This window comes from Dunckerocampus dactyliophorus, chromosome 10 (genome assembly GCF_027744805.1).
Source record: "Dunckerocampus dactyliophorus isolate RoL2022-P2 chromosome 10, RoL_Ddac_1.1, whole genome shotgun sequence".
Taxonomy (NCBI): domain Eukaryota; kingdom Metazoa; phylum Chordata; class Actinopteri; order Syngnathiformes; family Syngnathidae; genus Dunckerocampus; species Dunckerocampus dactyliophorus.
Window position 1 is genome coordinate 13,504,038 of NC_072828.1, and position 19,584 is coordinate 13,523,621.

At 42.0% G+C, this 19,584-nt stretch overlaps 2 protein-coding genes across 4 annotated transcripts in view; both read right to left on the reverse strand.

The window, feature by feature from the left end:
* Positions 1-6: 6 nt before the first annotated feature.
* Positions 7-16,597, reverse strand: plin3 (perilipin 3). 2 transcript variants are annotated; one of them, XM_054789382.1, is made up of 9 exons: positions 16,470-16,590; positions 11,634-11,660; positions 11,094-11,183; positions 10,655-10,850; positions 10,161-10,243; positions 9,548-9,779; positions 5,473-5,807; positions 4,171-4,389; positions 7-395 (listed from the first exon to the last, which is right to left on the reverse strand). In XM_054789382.1, exons 3-9 carry the CDS (start codon positions 11,160-11,162, stop codon positions 267-269), a joined length of 1,263 nt encoding a protein of 420 aa, XP_054645357.1. In that variant the 5' UTR covers positions 11,163-11,183; positions 11,634-11,660; positions 16,470-16,590; the 3' UTR covers positions 7-266. The 2 variants fall into 2 exon arrangements, with proteins under 2 accessions (XP_054645357.1, XP_054645356.1); XM_054789381.1 differs by lacking the exon at positions 11,634-11,660 and having other exon boundaries at positions 16,470-16,597.
* Positions 16,598-16,868: 271 nt separating this feature from the next.
* Positions 16,869-19,584, reverse strand: part of rgl1 (ral guanine nucleotide dissociation stimulator-like 1) — a 37,505-nt gene continuing 34,789 nt past the window's right edge. Inside the window, exon 19 of one of the 2 annotated variants that reach the window (XM_054789581.1) lies at positions 16,869-18,511. In XM_054789581.1, coding sequence (XP_054645556.1) covers positions 18,321-18,511 — 191 coding nt within the window. In that variant the 3' untranslated portion in view covers positions 16,869-18,320. The remainder of the gene's footprint in view (positions 18,512-19,584) is intronic. The other variant, XM_054789582.1, reaches the window with a different exon arrangement.

Genomic DNA, 19,584 nt, shown 5'->3' on the forward strand with positions numbered 1-19,584 from the left:
TTTCACTGATGTTTGACCAATTTCAATTTATTCACTCAGTTATCTGCTTAGATACATAATACTGCAATTAAAACAGCATAAAACAGCAAAAGGTCAGTAAATTAGTGTGGTGGCACGTGTTGTGCTTAAAACGAAAAGGCAGAGAATCTGGTTTAAATAATGTGGACTAAGTATTTCAAGGCTGTCATTAATACCAATTAAGTGCATAGGAAAGCTGGGAGATGCACAACAATCCTCCCATACTCAATGGAGAATAGACTTCAACTTTAGCTATGTGACCCTGCGTCCTGCTCTGCCGCCCTCTCGGTGATCATTGGGGCAAAAGGCCCCACCAGCCAGTTGAGTGGGGTGTTGTTGAGTAAATATTCCATCACGCCGTCCAGAGACTGTTGAACCTACGGAAATATGGACAATATACATCAATGTAACATAATATAACCCGTTTCATGCATGCATATAAAAGGTGGAGATACTTATGAGGATCATATACTGTATTATGTATTGTAGTGGAACCTCCAACAGTGATACCAATTATGATTTAAACTAAAATTAGCTGAAAAATATGCTTCAGGGTCCAAAAAAAGTATGATGATAACCATAGAAGCAAAATTGGAACCTATTGCAACATAGGAAATGGTCTCGAGGCACATTTTTCATTCTTCCATTCCATTCTCTTCGGCTTATCCAGGTCCGGGTCACGGGGGCAGCAGTCTCAGTACGGAAGCCCAGACTTCCCGGTCCCTGGGCACCTGCTCCAGTTCCACCAGCGGAGACAACAAGGCGTTACAAGACAAGCTGTGAGGCATAATCCCTCCAGCGAGTCCTTGGTTTGCCGCGAGGCTTCCTCTCGGCTGGGCATGCCCGGAACACCTCACCAGGGAGGCGTCCAGGAGGCATCCGGCCTAGATGCCCGACCCACCTCAACTGGCTTCTCTCGATGTGAAGGAGCAGTCGCTCTACTCTGACCCTCTCCCGGAAGACCGAGCTCCTCACCCTCTCTTTTAGGTTGAGTCCAGCCAGCCTACGGAGGAAACCTATTTCAGCCGTTTGTATCCGCTCATGACCATAGGTGAGGGTGGGAACATAGATCGACCGGTAAATTGAGACCTTTGCCTTCCTGCTCAGCTCTGTCTTTGCCACGATAGTCCGGTACAGCGACCGCATTACTGCAGATGCTGCGCCAAGCCGCCTGTCAACCTGACACTCCAACCTTCCCTCACTCGTGAACAAGCCCCAAGATACTTGAACTCCTCCACCTGGAGCAGGACCTCATTCCGAACCCGGAGGGTGGAATTCAACCTTTTCTGATTGAGAACCATGGCCTCAGATTTGGAGGTGCTAAGTCTCATCCCAGAAGCTTCACACTCAACTGCAAACCGCCGCAGTAAAGGTTGAAGGTCACAGCCCGATGAGGCCATCAGGACCACAATGTCTGCAAATAACAGACGAGATCCTAAGCCCCCCAAACCGGACCCACTCAATTGCTTGGCTACGCCTACAAATTATGTCAATAAAAATTACCAACCGAACAATGACAAAGGGCAGCCTTGGAGAAGGCCAACGTTCACCTGGAACAGCCTCGACTTACAGTACTGCTGGCAATGCGAACCAGGCTCCCCTGCTCTGGTTGTACAAAGACCGAATGGCACGTAGTAGCGTGCCACCAATCCCGTACGAGGGACATGGTCAAATGCCTTTTTCAAGTCCACAAAGCACATGTAGACCGGTTGAACAAACTCCCATGTATCCTCGAGTACCCTTGCAAGAGTGTACAGCTGGTCTGGTGTTCCGCAACCGGGACGAACACCACATTGCACCTCCTGTAGCAGAGGTTCAACCAATGGTCGCACCCTTCTCCAGCACTCTGGAATAGACTTTTCCAGGGAGGCTGAGGAGTGTATAGTTGGGGTTGTATAGTGTATATTCCTCTATAGTTGGAACACACCCTCTGGTCACCCTTCTTAAAAAGGGGGACCACCACCCCAGTCTGCCAATCCAGAAGTACTGTTCCTCATCAGACAGTCCCTCATCATCAAGAGCCTTGAGGAATTCAGGGTGAAAGTCATCCACCTCTAGAGTTTTGCCACTGAAGAGTTTTTTACCCTACCCTAGATATCTCAGCACACCACAGTGACGGATCTGTCCGCATTCGTGTCCTCAGACTCTGCTTCCTCTATGGAAGGTATGTCAGCGGGATTGAGAAGGGCCTCAAAGTATTCCATCCATCGCCCGACTATATCCTCAGTTAAAGTCAGCAGGCATCCGTCCCCACTGTAAACAATGTGGACCGGGCACCGCTTCCCCTTCTGAAGCGTTGAATGGTTTGCAAGAACCTCTTCGAGGCCAACCAAAAATTGTGCTCGGCCTCACCGAATGCCTTCCACACCACAGTTTTTGCCTTGACCACCGCCAGATCCGGGCGCTGCTTGGCCTGCCCGTACCCATCAGCTGCTTCAGGAGTCCCACAAGCCATCCTTGCTTGACACAACTCCTTCGGTGTGACGGCAGCCCTAGCCTCTGGTGTCCACCATCTGGTTCGGGGTTTGCCTCCATAACTGGCACGACCACCTTGCGGCCGCAGCTCCTATCAGCTACCTCAGCAATGAAGGCACGGAATACGGCTCTTTAGACTTTATATCCTCCTCCTCCTCCTCCCCCAGAATGCAGGCGAAGCTCTGCCAGAGGTGGAAGTTGAAGACTCGACGAACAGGAGACTCTCCCGGATGTTCCCAAGACACCCTCACTACACGTTTAGGTCTCCCAGGTCTGTTCGGCATCCTCCCCCGCCATCTAATCCATCTCATCACCAGGTGGTGATCAGTTGACAGTTCAGCCCCTCTCGTGTCCAGAACCTACGGACGTAGGTCTGATGATACGACCACAAAGTCTATCTTAGACCTGTGGCCTAGGGTGTCCTGGTGCCAGGTGCACTTATGGACTTCCTTATGTTAGAATATGGTGTTTGTTATCGACTGTGGTTCGCACAGAAGTCCAATAACATTACAATACACGGGTTCAGGTCGGGGAGGCCGTTCCTCCCAATCACGCCCCTTCAGGTCACACGGTCATTGCCCACATGGGCGTTGAAGTCTCTCAGTAGAACTACGGAGTCACCAGCAGGGATGCTCTACAGTACCCCTCTGATGGACTCCAAGCAGGCTGGGTTTATATTTCATTCATTTTTCATTGTCAACATAGAAAAGGGTCCGGCTGCTCATTTTTCTTTGTGTTTTAACTTTTGTGATGCCAACACTGAACAGCGGCAGTCGGGGCAAAGAGGAAATGTGTGATGATAACCATAGAACCAAAAATGGTACCTATTGCAACATAGGAAAGGGTCTGGCTGCTCACTTTTCTTTGGCTTTTTTTTGTTTGTTTTTTTACTTTTGTGATGCCAACACAGAAGGATAGCAGGGCAAAGTATGTGATAACCATAGAACCAAAAAAGTAAGTACTCGACATACGGAAGGGCCTGGTTGCTCATTACAATATGAGCAACACAGTTAATATCTAACATCAATACACCACACTACAAACTATAGGACCTGAGAAATTGAACTTGCTGCAACATAGAAAGGCTATGGATGCTTGGTACAATTAAAAATGATATAAAAAACACGTATTGTGCAATATGCGACGCTTGTTACTTTCATGCAATACATACACTATAAAATGCCGCTAGATGACAGTATTACTCTGCAAACATCTTTCTTCTTCCTGTTATGCTTGTCAGGCATCAAAAGGGCGAACAATTTTACTTTTATGATACAGCCTTTTACATTTAAAATGTTCAAACATTGCACATGCAAGAAGATGCTAATATACAATAGCATGTAACTGAAAGCATAATGGCTAACGGCTAACATGACCAGCCTTTGTGGTCACAACAAATGGTTGAGGGAGTAATTTTGGGTTAGTTTAGTTGCATTATACAGTGGAATGTTCAAATGTTACTTAAAAGCTAAGAATGGTTTTATGACAGTTTGACTCCAGAACAGATTAATTCATTTACTTAAATTCCATTCCGTTCCCAAGGGAAAAATTACTTACAATACATGGAAAGACAAAAATCTGCTGTCCAAAAAAACACTAGAGTAATTGTTTGGGGGAAAAAAAACACAAAAATACGCAATGTTGAGTCACCCAGACAAAGTGTGGTGAAATTCATACTTGGGTCAAGTGGTGACGGCTCCTATCCAGGAGGAGGGGGGTGAGCGTGCTGGTGTCGCCCAGTGAGGAGTGCAGCTCTTCGGCCGACTGCCTCGCCCTCGTCAGCTGGTCCTGGACTGCCCCTGGCAGACCCTGAGCGCTTGACACTACATTGGAGCTGGCCGAACGAAGCTGTTCGCTTAGACCTCGCACCATGGAGAGCACCCGCCACTCCAAGCACTGTAAGAGAAGGGAAACATAGTAACTGAAATGGTCCTTTGTTACAGACCTGATCAAAATCTTAAGACCAGTTGAAAAATTGCTAAAATTTGCATTTTGCACATTTGGACCTTAACGAGGTTTTAAGTAGAGATACAATATCCAATGCAAGAAGGAGTAGTGAGACAAAAAACATTTGGAACTTGTCATTTAATAAAAAAAAAAATAAAAAAAAAACTGAAATAGGTTGTTTATCACCTGACCAAAAGTTTAAGACCACAGGCTATAACAGCCAAAATCTGCTGAAAATGTTCATTTTCTGTCAGGCATTCACACTGTCATGCCCTCCTGATGGCTAAAGCTAAGAAGCTTTCTCTTTTTCAATGTGGTTGGATTGTCGAGCTGCATGAGCAAGGCCTCTCACAGCGTGCCATTGCTGCTGAGGCGCAGGGTCGTCAAATGGCGGGTTACGTGCAGATGTTGCAGCGGGCATCCCTCATGACGGAGGGCCCTCGTCTGTGTGGTAACAGCTGGGTTTTTCAACAGGACAACGCTGAAGTTCACACTGCTCACTTAACCAAGGACTTCAGGGAGAATAACATCACTCTTTTGGACCATCCTGCATGTTCCCCTCATTTAAATCCCATAGATACCATTTGGGGATGGATGGCAAGGGAAGTTTATAAAAATGGCCATCAGTTCCAGACAGTTGATGCCCGTCGCGAAGCCATCTTCACCACTTGGAGCAATGTTCCCACTAGCCTCCTGGAAACACTCGTATCAAGCAGAACGGTGGAGCTACCCATTACTGAGTTCTACTGAGAAAATTTTTTGTTCTGGTTTGGAGGGTTTTTTGTTATTTTTTTTGAGCGATGGTCTTAAACCTTTGATCAGCTGATAAACAGCCTATTTCAGTTTAATTGTTGTTTTCAATAAATTACTTTTTTTAAGTGTTTTTTGTCTCACTCCCCCTTCTTGTTTTTGCATATTGTAGCTCTACTTAAAAGCTCATTAAGATCCAAATGTGCAAAATGCAAATTGTAGCAATTTTTAGCAGTTTTAAGATTTTGATCAGGAGTGTATATAAATATATAAAAGCAAAACCTCAGTCTCATCTTTGGACTCTGAATCAGTTTGCCCACTTCCAGCCTGCTTCTGATTCCACTCAGTCCATCGCTGCTGCAGCTGCTCCATGGCGCCACCTATCTGGTTGCCACCTGCACGCAAACTGCTCCGGGTACTCTCGAACAGATCCAGTGTACTGGTCATCTGGGCCACCGCGGCGTGCGTGGCATCTCTGGCTTGTCGTGCGCGAACCAGGGACTGCTGGAGGGCTCGCTCTTGCACTTTGGCTGAGAGTTTGCCCAGACGGACAAAGTAGCTGGGGGTGGCTGCTGATGAGGCGGTTACCTCGCCTGTGGCAGGCTCAGCCACAGCAGCTGGAAACAAGATTCCAGGGCTAAAGTTGCAGTTGTAACATTTTTTTCGTAACTACAGTATCTAGTAATGTCATGTTTTTTATTGTGATACAAGGGAAAGACAAAATACCCCAGTTTTAACTTAAAACATTATGATGTAATGCAGGGTTGTCCAAAGTGTGGCCCGCAGGTCCATTCTTTTTGGCCCCAGGGGTATATTCTAGAAATAATAATAATTTAAAATATATGTAACAGCGTAACATATCTTGACCTACACTAGAGTGGTTTAAACTGTACTTATACTGTATTTAACTAAGAAAAACGAAAAGTGAATAATATCAAAGTGGTTTCTGCATCCTTCAATTTGTCTTGATGTGACCCTTGCCGAAAAAAGTTTGGACACCCCTAGTGTAATGCAAAGGCCATTTGGACGCAGAAGCACCGCACATCATTTGTAAGTGTAAAAATAGATTCAGTTCTACTAGTATTAAGATCTAAAAACAGTAACACTTTAACTTTGACAAAGGTGTCAAGGCGTCACGAGTGCACATCACATAATTGTTTTTTCTTTTACATTAATTTTCACAAAAAGTGTAAAAAGTTAAGCACAGCTAATATTAAGATGTAATAACAAAAACCATTCACTTTTAGCTTTGATGAAGGCAAAGCTGATTCGTGCCACGAGTGCACATGATGTTTTTTTTTACATTAATTTTCAAGTGTAATAATAATGTAATAATTCAGGTGTAAAAAGAAGTTAACTACTGCCAAGACGTGAAAGCAATAAAACATTCAGTTGAATAACAAAAGATGAAGGCAGGATACAAAGATAATTTGTGTTGCAGATTCAGCTTGTGTACCTTATTTTTCATTCTGTAACATTAATTGTCATACAAGTGTAAAAAGAAGTTAACTACTGCTAATATTAAGAATAAAACACTCGGTTTTGGCTTGCATGACAAAGAATGAGGGCATGATGCAAAGACGATTTGTATCACAAGTGTACCTTGAGTTCTTATTTTGATGTTCTAACATTGTCATGCAAGTGTAGAAATAAGTTCATCACTGCTCATACCGGGCGCGGTTTTAGAGGGGGGCGTATACCCGGACATGCATCTGACATGCATCTGAATTGTGGGCGCGTGGTGGACGCATATGCCAGAATGCAACCGAGACGCATGCTATTCCTGAACCCACTGTCAGGCTGATAATTTACATTGGACATTGAACGTGTGCTGTACAGGTACATGGCTGTTCAGGTGGAGGTGCAAAATAAAGGTTCTGGCATCATGACTATAAGGAAAACTGTTGTCTATTCTCAATGAAAATTAACCAGAAAAGCGATCCCCAGTAACATAAAATTATACTCAAATCCTCGGAATTTACAGCTGCTTCAAATTGGAAAATATTTCAGGAAATTGAGCTAAAATGGTTTTCTCCTAGTACTGGTCATTTTATAAATACAATGTTTTGGCTTAAACGATATATTCCAAGGATAAAAATAACAACAAATTTTGAAATTAAGGACATAAAATTGGCCTGAGATATCACCAGCTTGCAGGAAACGAGGTCTAATTTTAAACATTTTTCTGGGAGAGGGACCCCAGACCCCCCCCCCCCGCTGCATTTCCAGCGCCTCGGCCTACAGCCTCGGCCACACCCCCCCTTTTCAAAAAAGCTAGATCCGCCCCTGCATACTGAGATGTAAAAACAATAAAAACCCGAGTTTTAGCATTGATGATGGCGTAAAGGTGATTCATGTCACAGATGCACCTCACGTATTATCTTCTTTTTCATGTCAATATTGTCATGCAAGTGTAAAAAGAAGTTGACCACTGTTAATATTGAGATGTAAAAATAAAATACTCAGTTTTAGATTGAATGACAAAGTATATTAAGTTTTTATTTAATTATTGTTCTTAATTGTTACGCAAGTGTAAAAAGAAGTTAACCGCTGTAAAGCATAAAAACTACAGATGGTCCGATCAGGGTTTTATGCTACCGATTCCGATTATCCATGACTGATACCAATCACATGGATTAACTGTAGATATTTATTTATGATGAGTGCTATTGGCCAGGAGCACTGTGAGACAATTCCAAGGGCCCCTGGCAAATAGGTAATTTAAAAAATAAACGTTTGGGCAAATTGTCTTTTTTTTTTTTGTTGCCTTTATTTGTGTGAAATCATTTTTGTACCATTAGACACAAAACTGAATTAAATTTGATGCATGTTTTGGAGTAATATGAATACATGGGAAATAAATTGTTCAATAATTATATTTTAGCTCAAGATTACAAAATTAACAGAATAAAATAATACCAATAAATGTTTTTACTAAGCAGAGATTTTTTGGGATCGGCTTGGAAGGGTGTTTATCGGCAAGGTCTTATTAAGGTCTTATTCTTCTTCTCTTATGTTTTCCTTCTCTTGGTGAGGCTCATTCAGCTATTGTTAAAAAAATAACTGCTCTTGTGAGGTCTCATGTTCACACTTTAGATATATTTACATAGTTAACCTCCAAATTTTGGAAAAATTCTGAATTTAGGGGTACTGTATTCAACTTTAGAGGTACCACTGTCATGAAAGCCATTGCGGAAGATGCACTTAAAATTCTGGGGGGGAAAAAAAAAATACTCAAGCCGGTAAAAAACAAAGCACTGCAATAATAAGCATTGCAATTTGGTTACTTGTTTGTGATATATAATCATAATTAGAGAAGAGGACCAGGGGGCTGTTGCACAAAACTAGGATAAGGGATTAAGCCTGAACATCTTGGTTATCCTGGGGCAATTTACCCGCCATCCGGTTGCACAAAAGTGGGCTAGTGGAGAGTGGGATATGTTCGGACATAAGTTAGTTAATGGAGATTTATTCTGTGGAGCTAGCCTGCTCCAGACCAGGCTAAAGTCCAGCATCTATTTAATCTCATCCCTTATTTCAGTCAGCAGTCACCATAAACAGAAAACAATAATTATTCCACTGCCCACTACACATTGTTATCACATTCAACTACACCCACTGTCATTATTGAAACATTTGTCATCATTCTTTTCAATTATTGTAGATAGTTTTAGATGTTGCAGTCATTAGATGATTGATTAGATAATTGACAGTCTACCACAAACTATATATAAAATACACACCCCATATAAATAGAACAATACATATACAGTACATGGGGAAAAAAAAAAAAAGTTGTACTGTCTGATGGCGCTACGTTTGCACAATTTAAACGGAATCATAATCACAGTGCTACTACGTTTTTGGAGATGTTCATTGTGTTGATTAATGCAGATGTGTATTGCATTACCCAGAAGGCTTTGTGCTCGAGGGGAAACCGGAAATATACACGCTGTTGAAGCTATGAGCGAGTAATAGTGATGTGCTAATGATCAATAGCGGGGTCTATTTAAGGAAGCCACATGCACACACTGATCCGGAATTGGTTTAACCTGGCTTGATTAATCAGTGTCTGCTCATCCTGGCTTGGGCTTTTGTGCAATTAAGCCTAGATACTCTTGTTTTGGATTGGTTGAACTCAGCTCAGTCATTTATTCTGGATATCTGAATCCTACTAGCCCCAGATTTTATGTAATCTGGCATATGGTGTGTTATGACAGCACAGGTGATGGTGTCATAGCTGTGAGTGCTGGATATTATAGCAAGTAGACAGTTTACAGGCCAACTAACATAAGGCAGGTTCATTGGAAGGCTTTCCCAGTATGACCAACTTCCCTCAACTCTAAAGCCAACCTACCCAGCTCCCTCTCAGTGAGTGGCAGGTTCTGGTCAACCCAGTTCTCGGACCGGCTGAGGGCCAGGCCCATCCCGCTGCTGACCATCTGGCCCACGCTGCTGCCCATCACGGTGCTGATGCCTTCACTGACAGCTGCCCGAGTCCGCTCCACACCGCCTATCACAACCCCCACCATGGTGTCTTTGGCCCCCGTCACTGACTGGCACACCATTCCCACTGTGTCCGACACCACCTGGAAGAGGAAGTTGCCATTCAGTTAATAAGAGTGGAATGGTTCCCCTGGTACACCCTGGACTGGTCGCCAGCCAATCGCAGGACACATATAGACAAATATTAATACCTATGGACAATTTAGACTCCCCAGTTAACCTAACCCTGGGAGGAAATCGGAGTACCCTGAGAAAACCCACAAGAGAGAACATGCAAACTCCACACAGAGATGCCCAACAGAGATTCGAACACAGATCTCCTGACTGTGTGGCAAACATGCTCACCACTAGGCCACCACCGTGCGGCCCATTTAGCAATATTGCTTTGATAAATGTCAATCATAACAGGGAAGGGACAAAAATCACATAGTTAAAAGTGTTTGCGTGCATGGTTTCACCCTGACCTTTTCTGCTGGCTGCTGAAGAATAGGCAGCTTCTCTTCCATCTTGTCCAGACCTTTCATGGCGTATTCATTCACTGTAGCCACTGGAACAAGTACACAACAGCAGTAATTTTCACTCAACATTGGTGATAGATAGTAACTGTAAAGGTCGTTCATCCATCTAATGACCATCTATTCTCAAAAGTGCTTGTCCTCATTAGGGTCAAGGGTGAGCTGGAGTCTGTCCTAGCTGACCTTTTGGGGCAAGAGGTGGGGTACACACTGTGGTTGCCAGTCAATCACAGACAATAAACCATTCACACCTACGAATAATTTAGAGTCACCGATTAGCCTAACGTGCATGTTTGGTGAGGCGGGAGATTTCAACCCACAATCTCCTGTTTGTGAGGCTGACACAGTAACCACTAGGCCATCATGCAGCAAAAATGTCATAAAGTAAAAAAAAAAAAAACAACACAAAAACTGCCCTTCAGTCAGAGAGAAAAAAGACCTACACTGTGGTTCAATAATGTTCAAAAGAGGTTTGGATCCTGTGGCCGCAGCTGCTCCCAGTGTCCGAATACCGCTTTCGGCAGCCCCCATCACTCCTTTCAGCAATGGCATGCTGTCTTTGGTGGAGCTGTAGGCAGTAGCAACAGCCCCACATGCTGAACTGACCAGCGGCAAGTTGCTCACACGAGAAACAACAGTCTAGGAAATGAAAAAAAAAAAAAACATTGTCATACATTAGCACTTTAAAAAACAAAAAACAATATATTTTAGTTCTATTTATTATTATTTTAGTTACGAATGTTAAAATGTTACTTAAAACACCGCCTGTACAGTTTATACTGATAACAGTTTGACCCTGGGACAGAATAAATCGATTAAAGCAATACAACAGACGTGAGTGTTTATGTAAATAGTGTCATGGTGGGTCAGGGTGCACTTCACCTGCTGGTCTCCATTAGTGGCTTCTGCTGCTGCAGCTCCGCTCTCATTAGTCTTCTCTGTGTCTGCCATTGTGGCTGCTGAATTCAGTGTCTGACAGAGGTGAAAAAAGAGAAATTGCTTGGTATTCACCATGAGAAAAACTTTAATGGTAATATGGAAGGCTGCAAACTAATATCATATAATCCATGTGATTAGGGCTGCAACTAACGATTATTTTCTTTGACGATTAATCTGAAGCTTGTTGTTTTGATTAACCAAGTAATCGGTTATGCCCTAGACCAGGGGTCGGCAACCTTTACAATCAAAAGAGCCATTTAAAGAGCCAAAATAAAAACAAATGATTAAATAACCATTATTACTTTTCTTTTCTTGTGTTAAGCTCAAAGGGAGCACCAACAAAGAGGCTGAAGAACTGCAATAGGCTCCAGAGCCACGGGTTGCCGACCTCTACCCCTTCCCCAGACGGACCAAAACAATATGAACCAAACGCAAACAGTTAGTGGCTGACTTTGGGCAAGAGAAAAAGAGATCATATCTCACCTGTACTAGTGTCACTGCACTGGTTACCTGTCAAATTTAGAAGTGAGTTTAAAATGATCCTTCTTTCATATAAAGCGCTACATGGTCAGGCACCAGTATATCTTAAAAGACCTCCTAGAACCCTATCAACCCAGTACAACACTGCGCTCTCTGAACCTACAATTACTTGCCATTCCTACATACTGTATATGTTTTGACCTGGACAGGCCGCGCTGGATGATGACGTCACTAAGCATCACTGCTACTGGACTGTAAACTACCGTCCAGAGGCGTACAAAATGTCCTTACTTTGCATATTGTCCCCATAAATGTCACTTAAGAGTTCCAAATAAGGCCAGATGAATTAAATATAATTACTGAATGAAGTAAATGAACAGCCCAAAAGAAAAAGAAGCAAATCAACTGTATTTCACAGGTCAACTACAACTCCCAAGACCACCACATACCCGGAAGACAATGACGTCCCCGACAGGCAGAATGGAACGTTTAACATCTTTATCATTAAAAGTGCATTATCATAAAAAAAAGGCACATCTATATAAAGCCTGCCGCGCTTAAATCCAATGCACAGATGTCATTCCAATCGCATTATTAATGTAGTATATTTTAATGACACCTTTATTTTGTTTACACAATGAGACAAATGTGACAAAGAGAGATAAACGTGCCTCTCGTCTTTTTCCACTCAGCACCTGCACATCATCAGTGGGCAATGTAAAATGGTCCTTACATTAAAGTAGTAAAACACAACACATTGAGAATATACTCATCCAGCCTGAGTCGCGTGCACACACACAGCTGCACTAGCTAAACTAAGCGAACCCCGCAAGCTTCCATTCACGCTCCGTAATAGGAGTTTCCAAGGTTTTTTGCCGCCGTTTCGATGTGTTTAGTAGTGTTTGTGCGGTCCGTATTATCAACCAGCGGTTGAGATGGAACTACCGCTGTGGCTACAGAGTCGAACATCCGACGTGAAACTAGCTTCGCCACGGTACACCGTGGACATGTCTACATGTTGGTGTTGCGTTTTCTTCTTCTTGCGGGTGGCGCTAGTCGAATGGCAACCAGCTTTGCGGTGCATTACTGCACTTACCATGTTGGAGTGTTGCTCAGAGTTACGAACGTGAAACGGCAACCGGATCGGTCCGATCACGTGGTGGAAACCGATGTTATCCGATCTTTACAAATACAGCGGATCGACAGCTGATCCTGATCCTGAAGATCAGATCAGGACATCCCTAATGGAAACTACACACAGAGATGCTCCAACGGAGATACGAGCCCAGATCTTCCAGATCTCCTGACTGTGCGGTCAGCATGCAAACTCTAGGCCAGTGGTCCCCAACCCCCGGTCATTTGGTACCGGGCCGCACAGAAAGAAAAAATCATTTCCTCCCCCCCCCCACATAATTTGTAGTTTTACTGATGTTTTATTTTGAAAAGTGGCCGGATTCTCTTCGTTACATCCGTCTCACTTGACGCATGTCCATTGTGCGTGTGCTAACTTTACCTCATGCCGCACAGATAGACTACTACTGTATTTTTACCATTTTCATTTCACCTCATATTTGGTGTCAAATGCTGATACTATGTGGGAATGCATAAAGATAAGTTTTGATGACTTATTGAGTGCTAATGTGCACATTTGTCTCACGTTAATTCATGCTAGCCCACTGCCTTTTACCACACGTCAAACAGTGATGTAATAATCTCTCTGGAAAAACTCAAGGCTTGAACCTGTGGATGGTGGGTCGGCATTCATTTTGTGCTTTTAATGTGATGTTGTTCATGTCTTAGTTTAAATAAGATACATTAAATTAGATCGCTTGGGAACGCAAGCCGGTCCGTGGGTCAAAAAAGGTTGGGTACCATGGCTCTAGTCCTGCATGTGAATTTTTTTTTTTTTTTTTTTTTTAAACCGACAACAACAAGGTCTACTTTCATGGATGATTAAGGAAATTTAAAAAATCTTCACATGTGAGCGCCTGAAATCAGAGGAAATGTACACCTTTTAAAATTAAAACTATTAATTAATGAATTAATTAAACAATTAATTTAATACCAAATCAGTTGTCAATTATTTGGATCATCAATTTGTCATCAATTAATTGTTGCAGCTCTAGGAATATGATAAAAGCAGGTTTGTTACAGTATTTCAATGACTCTTTAGAAAAATTGTCAGATCATGCCATAAATCTAGATAAATAAATCTACATTCCGGAGTCTAAAATTTGAGATAAGCAGATGATTCACACTCAAGGGCAAAAAAGAAAAAAGAAAATATGGTATTGCTGACACCTCCCAGACAGTGCTGTGTATGACTGTAAAATGTAATGTTGTTGCAACGTCTCAGTTGGGCAACATGCCCCGACAGGCAGTGCTTGACATCTTCTCTAGTTTTACAACTCCCTGATAAACTTTTTAATCATTTATGGAGAAAAGCTGCATATGTTACATGGAATACTGTTATCACTTACAGCAGAGGTGTCCAAAGTGTGGCCTGGGGGCCATTTTCGTCCTACAGCTTGTTTTTGCGTTGACTCTCAGCATATTTGAAAAATACATTTAATTCATGAATGAGATATATTATTACATATAACACTGTTTTGCTTTGTCATCAAAGCTAAGATGCCAGTGTTTTGTTGCCGTCTTAGCTTATATTGACATACATTTAATTGGTTTTAGCATCATGTTTTCTTCTTTTTTGACCGATAAATGTTACAATGTTATATTCTCGTGTTAAACTATGCCATCGCATCAGATGAGGTTTGCGCATTTGGAAGTGAGACCTGAAAGCAGTTTTGGATGGCTCTGCAGGCTGTGTTTTACAGGTTGTTGTTGTTTTTTTTTTTAAACACCTAGTCGCATTGTCCTGCTGCAGAACCCAACTTAGTTTCAGCTTGAGGTCACGAACAGCTGGCCGGACATCCTCCTTCAGGACTTTTTGGTAGACAGCAGCATTCATGGCTCCATTTATCACAGAAAGTCTTCCAGGTCCTGAAGCAGCAAAACAGCCCCAGACCATCACACTACCACCACCATACTTTACTCCTGGTGTGATGTTCTTTTTATGAACTACACCGTTACACCTGATGTCCAAAAAGTTCAACTATTGTCTCGTCAGACCACAGAGTATTTTCCCAAAGGTCTCAGGAATCATCAAGGTGTTTTCTGTCAAACTTGAGACAAGCCTTAATGTTGTTTTTGTTCAGCAGTGGTTTTCATCTTGGAACTCTGACATGCAGGCCGTTTTTGCCCACTGTCTTTCTTATGGTGGAGTCATGAACACTGACCTGAACTAAGGCATGTGAGGCCTGCAGTTCTTTGGATGTTGTTGTGGGATCTTTTGTGACCTCTTGGAAGAGTCGTTGCTGTGCTCTTGGGTTAATTTTGGTTGGGTCGGCCACTCCTGGGAAGGTTCACCACTGTTCCATGCTTTCTCTATTTGTGGATAATGGCTCTCACTGTGGTTCGCTGGAGTCCCAAAGCTTTATAATTGGCTTTATGACCTTTTCCAGACTGATATATCACTTTTTCCACAAAGGGCCACGTATGTTTGGATTTTTTCTCCCTTAATTATGAAGTTTCATTTTCAAACTGCATTTTGTGTTATATTTGAATTTGTTTGACGATCTGAAACATTCAAGCGTGACAAACAAAAATAAAAATAAGGGGGCAAATACAATTTCACACCGCTGTATGTGAGACTTTTTACACAATCTGTCTTCTATTGAAGACAAGATCAATTGCAAGATGTTACGATGAAATGCAATGTGACCTTTGATATGTGTGGGACCTATCGGCATGACAGGATACCTGAGAGATACCTGAAGTAGTGGCATTGTAAAAACACATCACAGCTTCCGCAAAAGTTGAATCAAGGCGACTGCACTTCTTAGTTGAAAACGGTTTCACTTTTAAAACAAACTCTTGCCATCTTAAATTGTGCAACTGTCCTGGTCTTGGCATACAAGTGTAAAAGGAATCCCAATTATGGTCACACGAGTGTGTAACACTAATGTAAAATTTTAAATCAATTAAACACTTAAACTTTTACAACAATGCGTACAACTGCTAGCTAGTTGGAGGCTCAAGCGTAATTTCCAGTATTTCTTTTTCTCTTGTCACGCTCCTCGCTTCTATGCTGGTTCTTGCAAAAAGTCGCTGCTCACTGAACTGAAAAAAAAATGTTTTCGTTTTCTAGGATTCAATGTGAAAACGTCATCAACAAACGAGATGAACTTCATTTACCGCGACACAGTTTTTGCGAATTATCATGACCTGGACGACTGAGAACCTACACCGACAGTATTGTGATTTGTTCATTAATTGGCCAATTGATCCAAAATAAATTCATCTTGATAGTGGTTGAAGGCAATTTGAAACTATCTGAGCAAATGTGAAAGGACAAACAAAAATACCATTTAAAAGTCTATTTTATATCTTAGATTTGTCATACATTCTCTAAATAAAAGAAAAGGACAGTGTTTGCACTGTGGACATAAAGTTTCCTGAAGAGGACGCAGCGCTACAGCAGGAGTGACATAGCAACTGGGCTAACTTTTAGTCCACTTTCTGGATGGCGAACTTTGCCCCACATGACTCACTAACTACCCGGTGAATTACATTTCCCCTGGTTTTGATTATGACATAGGTAGCCCTAAACATTTTCTATAACGTGTAAAAAATATTAGTTACAATGAGGGCATATAATACAAATCGAGGGAGGGCAGGTGAAATAAGTTTAGCTACGGTAGTTAGCAACGCGTCTACTTAAAATGTAGTACTAAAAACGTTTAAAATAAACACATACGAGCTTTCAAATGGAAGACTGACCTTTCTTTTAGACAATGGGACTTCTCGTCCTGGGTGACCCAACTGTTGAGATGGTTATGGGCACGATTAAAGCGCTTCTAGACGAAACATTGGTCATATTAATCCAGCCACGAAGGCGGAGTGTCGGGTTGTGCAATGAACTTTTGACCAATCAAATCACTACTTATTGACAGGTCAAAGGTTACGTCAGAGAAACAGAAAGAACTACAAGCCCGCCTCCTTCCTGGTCACGACACGTTTACAGTAGCGCACACAATAAACGAATATGGCATTAATCTAAATATGATACATGTTTATTAATTACACGTTTACATTCAATATAAATATATTTATAATTCATGATCATACCAACTTCTAAACAAAATATATAAAAAATAAAGTAAGACAATAGCTCTAAAGTTGAATAAAGCTAATCATTGGCTCATGCTGAACAGGCAGACTGACGTGTTGGGAGCAATAGAAACGGTTGTCCTCTGTGAGATTCTGCTTAAGATTAGAAATACAATATATTTAAAATTCAAATTAATGCATGTATAAATATAAATGTGTTTTTGTTGGCAAAACACGCAGGCAGGGCAGTCTTTCCCCCCTTGGACCTTTGTAAATCACATTGACATACTGTATCCATTGAACTGAAGCAGATCTGTTATCTTACAATTAAGAAAAAATACAAAATGTACATTGATAAAAGTGAATATTAAGAGGCCACTAATAGTGATAATAATTTATTGATGCAGGTAGAGGAAGAGTCTTTGGCAATGAAGAACATTGAAGAAGAACTGAGATTGACATTTGTTAGGTGTTTTTTGATGACACATTTAAGTGCTGCCAACATGTGATTTCACTCACACAGAGTGACTTTGGTTGTAATGGATCTTTCAACACCAGTGTTAACACAGGGAAGAGGCAATGCAGTGAAATAACAAAATATCAAAACAAACAGGCTCAAATGATCAAGCAGCACTTTCAAAAGTGAGTTCGCAGCACATCCTTGGACACTTTAGGACTTCTGGGTTTGACACAGCAGCTTGGATTTATTTACTTTTTTTTAAAAGCCATTAGGCTAACTTCAGCTAACCATCAAAAAACAAGATTTGTTTAATGTGCACATTAATTTATCTTTTTGGTGTCAAACCCCACAGATATGTTCAAATTGGCATTAAATTTTGTTGTATATTCAGTGAGGGCATGCTGATTTTGTCCCACTTTAGAAAGTGCTGCAAAGGCATCACATTATCTGTTTCTTTTCTGTGGACATCCTGAATTCATTAACATTTCTGCAGAAAAAAAATCCTCCATCAACCCTCCAAATGACTGACATTACAAAACAAAAACAAACATATAAAAAAGCAACACTGACGAAGAAGTCATATTTCATTGGTGTATTCACATCCCATTGGCATCTTCTTACCAAGTGACAAGTGCAACGCTGTGGTTCATATCATAAAAGACACATGAATAAGGCCAAAAGACTTTTTTAAAACAAAGTAAAGGGAACCAATCAGAACGCAGCACATGCATTCGTCACACAGCTCACAGTTAACACACAAGGGTTTTTGTTTTTAACATGAATACTGTTTGAGGTCCACTAATTGGTCAGTAAAGGGTTGCTTCTCATTGAGCTACACAGGATAAAGTTTGCTTCTATAGAAGAATACTGGTTCAGGAGCTTTGCAGACTCCCTTTTTTTGTACATGTGCAAAACCCTGCTGCAGTAGCAAGAGGAGGCCACACGGCGTCGCTGTCGCTCACTAGTCAAGTCACAGAAGCCTGCTATACAGGGCAGGAAGAGGCACACTTCAGGGCCGTAAAAAAGAGCTTTGGGGTGAGCAGTGGGCCAGTATTTCAGGGTCACAGTGTGACTTTGCTAAGTCTGAGCGAGAGGCTAGAGCGGTGCTGCTGAGCCCGGGGCAGCGTGGAGCTACAGCGACTACGCAGCTGCACTGGACGACCCAAAGAACCTCGCACACGCAGCAAGAAGTCGAAGTTGGCCGAGGTGTTCATGGCGTAGAAGACGTTTGCGTTGTCCGGAATTATCAGCTCTGAAGAGAAAAACGTAAACAACAACACTAAGAAAAAGCCTGTGAACATGGTATATCTGATTTGAAATAATTTTGATCAAAATTGGGCTGACATTACAATTTTTTGACAATGTGTAAGTCTAACAGAAATCCTATATTTTATAAATCCTTTTTTTCATTTTTAAAAAGCTTTTCATTTTTAAAATACATTTTGTACATATTTACATAAACTGCTCAAAAAATGAAGGGAACACTCAAACGCAATGTCAAACACACTTCTGTGAAATAAAGCTGTCATCTTAGAAGCAACACACACAACATCTGTTGTTACATAATGTTTTAGTAAAAATATGCCAAATCTAAATAATACAGACTAGATCAATTTTAATGAACTGTGACTTTCTGAATGTTTATTTGTAACTGTTATAAAATGTTGCCATCATTAATATACTTTTGAAAATCTTAATTATTAACAATATATTTTAATAACACCCCCCTCTCGCCCGAAGTCAGCTGGGATAAGCTCCAGCATACCCCCGTGACCCTAATTAGGATAAGCGGCATAGAAAATGGATTGGATGGATATTTTAATTAATAGGGAACGTGAGCTGGTCTTTGGCGGCCAAATCTGGTTCTTGGGACATGAAACTTCTCCGGTGGGGAAGGAGCCCGAGCTTGTGCAGTAAGTTGAGACATTCCGACTAGACATAGTTGGATTCACTTTGACCCCCAGTTTTCCTTCTACAACCAAACTCCTTGAGAGGGGCTGCACCTTGTTGTACTCTGGAGTTGCTGCAGTGTAGAGGCGGTAAGCTGGTGTCATCTTATTAATAGCCCCCGATGCTCGTCATCCTCGGTGAATGAGAGGGTCATTTCCCTTGAGTTGGGGTGAAGGGTCCTGACCATTTGTGCATATGCACTAAACAGTAGTACCCAGCCTTCTTAGAGTCTGTAAGAGGGGTACTAAGGAGCACTCTAGCTGGTGACTCCATGGCACCCTTGCTGGTGACTCCATAGTTCTACTGGGAGACTTCAATACCCATGTGGGCATTGACAGTGTGACCTGGAGGGGCGTGATTGGGAGGAATGGCCTC

Coding starts and splice junctions, on each gene's coding strand:
- plin3 (XM_054789381.1), bottom strand. CDS start 11,162: ATGGCAGACACAGAGAAGACTAATGAGAGCGGAGCTGCAGCAGCAGAA. Junction 10,244..10,654: donor GAACATTATTGAACCACAGT/GTAGGTCTTTTT, acceptor TACTTGTTCCAG/TGGCTACAGTGAATGAATAC. Junction 5,808..9,547: donor ACTCACTGAGAGGGAGCTGG/GTAGGTTGGCTT, acceptor TCTTGTTTCCAG/CTGCTGTGGCTGAGCCTGCC.